The sequence below is a fragment of the Perkinsus marinus genome (genome assembly GCF_000006405.1).
Source record: "Perkinsus marinus ATCC 50983 genomic scaffold scf_1104296949578, whole genome shotgun sequence".
Lineage (NCBI taxonomy): Eukaryota > Perkinsozoa > Perkinsida > Perkinsidae > Perkinsus > Perkinsus marinus.
Window position 1 is genome coordinate 31,403 of NW_003209875.1, and position 8,334 is coordinate 39,736.

The 8,334-nt window shown below is 47.9% G+C and overlaps 3 protein-coding genes across 3 annotated transcripts; all 3 read left to right on the top strand.

The window, feature by feature from the left end:
• Positions 1-859: 859 nt before the first annotated feature.
• On the top strand, positions 860-3,069 carry Pmar_PMAR019774 (hypothetical protein; the record flags this gene model as incomplete). Its single annotated transcript, XM_002778414.1, has 3 exons — positions 860-1,007; positions 1,155-1,772; positions 3,053-3,069. 3 exons carry the CDS (start codon positions 860-862, stop codon positions 3,067-3,069), a joined length of 783 nt encoding a protein of 260 aa, XP_002778460.1.
• A 249-nt stretch (positions 3,070-3,318) lies between these two features.
• Positions 3,319-3,720, top strand: Pmar_PMAR019775 (hypothetical protein; the record flags this gene model as incomplete). Its single annotated transcript, XM_002778415.1, has 1 exon — positions 3,319-3,720. One exon carries the CDS (start codon positions 3,319-3,321, stop codon positions 3,718-3,720), a length of 402 nt encoding a protein of 133 aa, XP_002778461.1.
• Positions 3,721-6,146: 2,426 nt separating this feature from the next.
• On the top strand, positions 6,147-7,219 carry Pmar_PMAR019776 (hypothetical protein). The gene has a single exon (XM_002778416.1). It carries the CDS (start codon positions 6,165-6,167, stop codon positions 6,981-6,983), a length of 819 nt encoding a protein of 272 aa, XP_002778462.1. The 5' UTR covers positions 6,147-6,164; the 3' UTR covers positions 6,984-7,219.
• The last annotated feature ends 1,115 nt before the right edge of the window (positions 7,220-8,334 follow it).

Below are 8,334 nucleotides of genomic sequence, written 5' to 3' on the forward strand. Positions count from 1 at the left end.
ACCGTTTCTTGATTATGGCTTGCGATGGGATATGGGGCATGGCTTCCGATCCAGAGGCGGTAAACGTGCAGCGATTTAGTGAGTCACGCCGTGGGAAAGGATGTAGGACCAGAACCGTGGAGCAGATATGTACCACTGCGACGATATAGGCAGTCGCGTCCAACGGGGATCGTGTCTGTCTTAACTTCTTTATTTTCCCCGTAGTTGGTCTACTCGTGTACGGTTTGTAGCATGTTTAGGCCGATGTTATATGCCGTAATCAGGCATTAGTTGAGCATTATGTCTCTGTAGCCTAGTCACTCTGTGTGCACCATTGTGACCCTAGCATTCCCACTCATCTCTTTAATGTAAGTAACTGAGAATGGTTATCCTTGCACTCTTGAAGTTATTTGTGCCTTCAAGCCGTTAGCTATGCCCTTACACAGTTGCACGCATATACAAATGCTTTTCTGCGCCTTGGTTAAGCTTTAGTTGGGAGTCAACTTAGGCAATTAACGCCGTATAAGCTGGTTGTGTGGAATCTTGTTCATTCGTCGCGTTTTACGTGAGTTACGCGAGTTGGTAGAGCAGGAGGGCTCGCAATGAGGGAGAGGTCTAAGAATTTCTTCTTTTGGTAGCATCGGATAGCACGTTGTAAACATCTTCTGATGACTAACTCATCATCTAGCGCCAATGCCAGTGTTGGGTTGTCTAACAGTGGTGATTAGTTTGATCGAGAAGACGCTCCACCAGGTGAGTCACGTGACGTGACGCCCTATTTTTGTGCAGTGCGAAAATCGATCGTATTGGCGCAGCGAGATGTTATCTTTTTCTGTTTCCCGTTCGCGTCACTTTTTCCTCGACATAGTTCGTTAATCACATGACTGATAAGAACAACGAGACGAATGGCAGTGGTATACCGGGGGCTGGAGAGGCGCCCCCTCCAGAGCTAGAGGCCGGCTTTGGGAGTGATGACAAACTTGTTGCTGGTGGTGTTATTGATACAGCACCCAAACGTTATTGCTGTGGTAAACTAAGTCGCAAGCAGTTCATATGGATGTGGGTAATCATTGCCATAATCATGGTATTGATAATCGTGGCTGTACTATTAGTACTATTTGTTGGTGGTAAAGCTATCGCTCAGAGTGGTCTGAATTCCTCTATCGTCACTATAGATGGTCTGACCATTGGTGACCCTGTGGGGTGCGGGCCTGAAGTCACGGCTCAGCTATGTCTTGACAGCACCATGGAGATAAGCGTCGCTAGTAAGAGTATGTCGTCCACCATTCTGCCGGCACGTAATACTATTTTCCTTGATGGGCGAGAGATGGGTTATGTCCAGCTACCAGAGATGGATGTAGCAGGTCATTCCACTTCGCGGTTCACTAATAAGGGCACACTATTCATAACTGACAGGGCGGTCTTTGATACCTTCGGCGAGGATATTATGTTGAAGGATGAGATAAAAATGAATATGAAGGCAAAAATGGACGTCAAGGGTCTTGGTATAACATTCAAAGGTCTTAATTTTGACAAAGCGGTGACTATGAATGGTTTCAATAACTTCACTAACGTCATGGGGAGAACTATCAGTCCATTACAAATTTTCCAGCCTAGTCCTGAGTTGAAGAAGAAGTACTGGGATGATGTCCCTGGTGTTATCAATGCGCAGTTTGGGTACTCCTCTGTTCAAGTACCGAATCCAACTGTCATCAGCATTCCCAATGTCGGCAATATTACAGGTGATCTCTTCTGCGAAGGTACACAATTGGGGGTATCGGTGGCACTGAATGGTACAAGTTTGGTAGCTCATGGTTATTCTTATGTCAACAACATGGTAGTCATACAAGTAAGAAATGAGACACAAACAAAGATCAACGAGTGTGTAGTGAAAATGTTGGGTGGGCAAGAGGTCATACTGCTACTACATGGTACATCTACAACCAACACTATATGGAACCCACCAATAAGGTCCATGTACATGCCTACCAACGCTACTCTCCCGTCGTCGTAGCGAGCTTTTATAGTCTTCGTCGTCATCGCTACGATGTTAACTTTTTGTCGGTCTGTCTCATCTAGGTGAGAACGAGTCTTGATGACTCATTTTGGCCTCTCTCTTTGCGATATCTGGTAGTACTACTGATATCCGGGAGACGAACTTTTTGACGACAAGTAAGGGGAATCATTTCGTCGCGTTAGTCTTGTTGTGTACATACAGTTAACCTGATGTCGAGGTGTGACCAATATCAATAAATATGAACTTGATCCATCCAAGCATGTCAGATGAATCCTACAGTAGGGTTTCTACTAAGCAGCATTACAGTGCTGGTCTAGTGAAGTGAGTCAGTGATCGATACTATCACCAAAGAGGAGTGTGAGCAAAAGGTCGGACAGTTTATTATGAACTGATACACTACTGAACGATTGAGATTGCTTAAGCAGAGGTCAATAGCGATGAGTAACGTCTGCTGCAACGCACTGGACACTTGCAGTGATATTCGTGACCGCATTGTGTCGTCAATACAACTTTATCGTCGCCCCTGCGAGCGGCTTGATCACTAGTTGAGGTCACGCTAGAGGAGTAATGCGAGACCCATAAATGAGCACGGTATGAATGTTGCCGACATAACACTACTGATTCGAGGCGAATGCTGCTTTTGGGATTGGACCGTGGTCCTCATGAATGATATGTCCGAATACCAGGGTTGGTGATATACCGACTTGTCCGACACCCACGAAACTTGAAGATGCGGCGTCGATATGGCGCCAGTGGTGATGACGGGCTGCCGTATTGATTCAATGCACCAACCCGTGATCATAAGCATTAGTGAGAAACTACCTGAATCACCTCGTGATAACTGGGGATACAAGCGGGAGAAGCGCTACTAGATCGACCGCGACCAGCTGCCTGGCATAAGCGGTGAAACCCGAGCCGCCCACGAGGAGGACCTGATGGTTATCAGTAATGACCACGAGCCATCTGTGATAAGTTATATATCACAGATGGCTTGTGCGTGGAAGGTCGATCGGGCGGCTAATAGCAAGAATGATGTTGCGAATTCCATCTTGGTAGGGTTCACTCGATGTTAGAAGCGGATGTTCGCTTTGACCGACCTTATATGTTCCGATCGCGCGAGTGAGACCCTGAGCAGCAGTTCATCCTTGTTGGGCTTGGAGATTCGTCCCGGCTAACAGAGAGGTTCAACAACACCATCGTAGCTATCAGATATAACCAAATAGAGTATTCAACATTCCGGATAAATCACCAGCAAGTCTGAGCTTGCGGCTACAGTATAACAAGCAAGTGAGGAAGTTTGTTTCTTCCATCATGAAAGTTCCATGAGTCTGGAAGACAACGCCTTGACCCTAATGTCGTACTTCCCCCGCGACAGTGGCAAATCAGAGGTTGTGATGAGCGGTGCGTTCGACATACGCTTGACCTATGGCGCGTGTCTCCAGCCTGTGAATCATCATTTTTGCCAATTTGCTCACGGCAAGGGCTTAAGTGTGGCCCTTCGCGCTGATGCTACGCTGGTCGTCTACACTGATGGCATCCCCGTGAAGGAATTCCAATCGGTAGCGGACATGGTAAACTATCCCTTCAATATTTTGGTATTGAAGAGAGGGGAGAAGGAGTTGGATGTTTTACTCTCTCTTATGGACAATCGCACACAAGTTGGTCAAGAGGATTGGTGGATGACGGGAAAGGCCATGACCTTGGATCTATTCCTGATACTTTGACCATACACCATGGTTCATGGATATATGGTTTCGACCCGTCATACCCCACCTGATATTGTCCTCAAGGCGTGCGACTTCTGATGTTAGCCTTGCTCAACCTATGTCGCCGTATACGAGCGTTATTATTCAAGATACTTGTTACGAGTCTGGCTTTAAGGGAGGTCTCTACGTTGAGCCTGCTGTGCTCTTGATATACAGTTGATCAGGCTATCATAGCCTGGCTATGTATCCGCATGACTCATGTTCATGCCGTGAACCTTCATAGCAAGTCTTACGACTTGCCCATTCTCCTTCGGACTCTTTGATCACTCTTTGATATAACAACGGTATTATCATCTTCATTTCCAACGAGTAACTCCGAGTCTTGTATCGAACCGGAGTTGTCACTGGGAAGGGTTGTGCTCTAGCCCGCAATAGTCCCGGCTCGCAGGGGACACGACGAGGTCCGAAGAATGAGATCCTTCCCGGGTATCCACTGGATACCATCCAGCAGCCGCATACACGAGAGAGAAGCCAAGATCTTAAGCACGTACGGATGGGTTGCACAGAAATCCTTCCCGACTCTGCCCGAGCGAGGGCTGACCGCACGGAGAACAACAGCGAAGATATGAGTGGAGTCGCTTGTCTCATTTGGCCGCATTGCTACATCCCTCACAAAGCAGCAAACAGGAGCACCGTGGGCCACATGAGAGGGCTCTTTGGATGAGCTGTATAGCGTCAGCCAGCTCACTTCCTGGGACGGCGACCGGTAGCCGAAGTCCGCAGTCGGAAGCTTACCCACCGCTACTTCTGGCCAAGCTGGTCTCTTGGTATGCAAAGGCTATACCAGTAGCTGGCCAGAACACTAGGCAACTAATGCCAGCCTTATGCTGTCAGCATACAACCGTCGTGATACGACGCTCTATGACGTAGCCGCCCCGCACCGTAGAGAGGACCATCCATGAAGACGCTGAGGTCCAAGTGTAGACAGAGAAAAGTAACTGGGTGAATCTGGCCGCCTGTGCCATTACCCGGCAGTGTCGATTCGACACCGCATGAGCGCGGAAGATTACCCTCCAGACATTGATACCCGAGTCGCGGGAAGATAAGCAGTGTGGGATGGGCGACTCGACACCCATCGAGGCCCCAGTCGACAGCTAACGAGGAGCAGCGTCGTCCAAATCACAGGATTTCTCCTGAAGAAGGTACGGTCCCTCAAAGACGGCAGACGACCGCGCAGGGGAAAATAGAGGGATCAGACAGGACCTCGTCTCTCTCGCTACCACAACACTTCTCTGCTGTGATTCATCTGGCACAAGTAGCGATAGACTCAGGAATAGGCAGAAAAGAAACGGTGACAAAGAGTGAACGATTGAGAACTCAGGCAGATGATCACGAACCAACTCTTCCAACCTCAGACGAATAAGCCAGGAGACCACAGGACCTTTCGGCATCAGCTTGGTCAACTCGTAGGCTCGACGTATGCTCCCAATGCAGACATAGACTCCAGTCAAGAACGGAATTGATGCGCAGGAGAAGTGGTCCCTGAAAGTCAAATATGAGGTTCCACTTGCCGGTTCGCCAGAGCCGGATTGGCCCGAAAAAACCCTAGGATGGCAGGCCGCAATCATTGCAGCCGGTGCATGCCATGCAGGGCGTGGTGTTCGAGTCAAATCGGAGTCAGTATTGGCGTCGCCGATACTTTGTTCAATATACAATCAAGTTCATGGTACTACTTTTCATCATCAATAGATAACCAACGTTGATTCAGAGTGTCGCGCGTGGAGGTACCACTACGACGATCCGAGCAGTCGCCTCCAACGGTGATTCTATGACAGAATTCTTGTCTGTCCTGACTTTGCTTAGCCTTTTATAGTCGATCTATACGTGTACGGTCTGTGGCTAGTTCATGCCGCACAAGGTTGTGCGGAATCTTGTTCATCGGTAGCGCTTTACGTGAAGTACGCGAGTTGATCGATACTAGTAGAGCAGGAGGGCTCCGGGATGAGGGAGGCTCCGGGGAGACCTTTTCCTTTAGTAACATCAGCATGTGATTGGACTTTGATGGCAAGCTAAAAACATCTTCTGATGACAAACTCATCATCAAGCGCAGATGCAAGTATTGGGTTTCTCACCGTGGGTGAATGGCTCGACCACGAGGACGTAACAAGAGGGAAAAGTGTTACTGCTCCCACCCATCGTGCGCGATTGCATGTGAATAGCTAATCATCCATCCCTCCGAAGAGATTAAGACTCGTGTTATCGACTTTGAATCACGACCAAGCAACAGCTTCACTGCATGCGAAACAGTGGCACGAATCACTTGATGATTGGGTCGCAGTGATCAATATATTCTAGATCTAGTGCTTAGTTTAAGTCATTGAGTACTTCAGTGTAGCCGTACTGGTTCCCCGTATCTAATGATGTTGAGGGTGTACTGTTTTCACAGCTTCGTTCCACCTTGCATGGCTCTCCCATCTACCTATATCGTTGTAATTTTCTTGTTTGCAACTTTCCCATGGCTGTCAGCGGCCTATGAGGGGCCTCGCGGTATGTACTGTGCTGAGAAGGATGCTCCGTCCAAGCTTATTATGACGTTCAGACCGACCAGATACAAGTGGCAATATAGGTGGACCTTCGGTAATTTTAAATTTTATGGACTAACGGAGAACAATACCCTCGCAGCATTTGAAGATAACCAACTGAGGTATTTATCGTCACCGGTTGAATCACCAGATATGCTGGACTTACGGCTACCGGAAACCTATCGAGTTAAGGCATTCGCTACCTCCATGGGTCTGGGCGTCAAAACCTTGACCCGTATGTTGTACTTACCCCGCAGCCACGGCCAATCAGAGATTGTGATGAACGGTGAGCCTGAGATACGCTTGACCTTTGGCGCGTGTCTTCAGCCGGTGAATCATCATTTTTGCCAATTTGCTCACAGCAAGGGCTTAAGTGTGGCCCTTCGCTCTGATGCTACGCACATGGTCGTCTACAATGATGCCATCCCCGTGAAGGAATTCCAATCGGTAGCGGACACAGTGAACTATCCCTTCAATATCTCGGTATTGAAAAGAGAGGAGAAAGGGTTGGATGTTTTACTCTCTCTTATGGACAATCGCACACAAGTTGGTCAAGAGGATTGGTGGATGACGGGAAAGGCCATGACCTTGGATCTATTCCGTGATACTTTGACCATACACCATGGTTCATGGATACCTGGTTTCGACCCTTCATATCCTACTCCTCCGGATATTGTCCTCAAGGCGTGCGACCTCTAATGTTACGAGCCTTGCTCAGCCTATGTCGTCGTATACGAGCGCTATTATTTAAGAAACAGCGTTATTATTCTGGCTTTTGCAGAGGTCTTTATGTTGAGGCTGTCCTTAACATACAGTCCGTCGGGAAACGCACTCGCATGCCGCATTGTTCATGGCAAACTTGCGAGTTGTCCATTCTCTTTGATCCATAGAACAACGCTGTTATCATCTTCATTCTCGCTCAGTAACTTCGAGTCTTGTATCGAACCTGAGTTGTTACTGTCAGTGATTACCTGGGAAGGATTGTGCTCGAGCCCCACGCTACTACAAAGACGTTTACCTTTTCGGTGCTGATTCAGCTACCGCATAAGCAATCGGCCAGTCAGTGTGGATCAGTTAGGATTCTTGACTCAACGGCGTAAGCTATTTAATTCCTTTCTTACTACACCCCTCCACATATTCCTAGCATATCCGGCTTTTGGACTCGTGCACAGCCACCACAACGAGTGTCATCTTGCGGCACAGGGAGGTATGTAATTGTGCTTTACCTGATATGACCCCCAAGTTTCAGGGCCTAACTTTTCGTGGTTAGTGAGAAGTCGAAGACCGGTAAAACGTTTTCTCCACATATTCTTAGCATGCACGTGTTAAAATTGCGCCTCAAAATACCAACTTTTACTCGGAGAGTATATCTATAACTCCGGTCCTGATCTAATGCTATACATCAACAGGAAGAGAATCGTTCATGATGGTATCCCTCCATGTTTCACTCTCATATTTGGATAACGCATTGCCGTATGGCATACGGACCACATGTGATCACTATTGCTATGAGAAATGAGAAATCTTTCCACGAAGTGTACATCTCTGCTATAAAGACTATCAAGGAAATAGTCTTTCAGCAAAAGTGGTCATCAGTATGAAAAGACTTCCCTCTAAAGAGTAACGATGCCGCTTGAATCGATCCCGTACAGAGTAGGTTCGAAGGAGAGGGTTTCCCATCCGTTCGAATTTCACGCGGAGCGCTGATTCATCGAAGACAGGACCTGGACGGGATCCATCCTTGTTGTCACCGAGAAACACATTCAACATAAAGTCAACTCCTTCCATCGTATTCACTTCGCAGGCCTTCGAAATATCTTTGCTTTCGATTTGAACTTCCTCCAAGTGCGCTTGCCTCGTCGTCACCACACCCACTGCCAGCCAGGTTAGTCGCTGTGCGTCGGCATTGCTCAGCTCGCGGAGTTCACGCCGTAAATCTCCCTCTAAGTTTCGATGAAAGACACTCCTTTTCGATCGCACAGGAGTTGGCGTATCGTTAGATGGACGTTGTGCATCTCCCACATAGTTCTTCGGCCCGGCTCGAGGACAA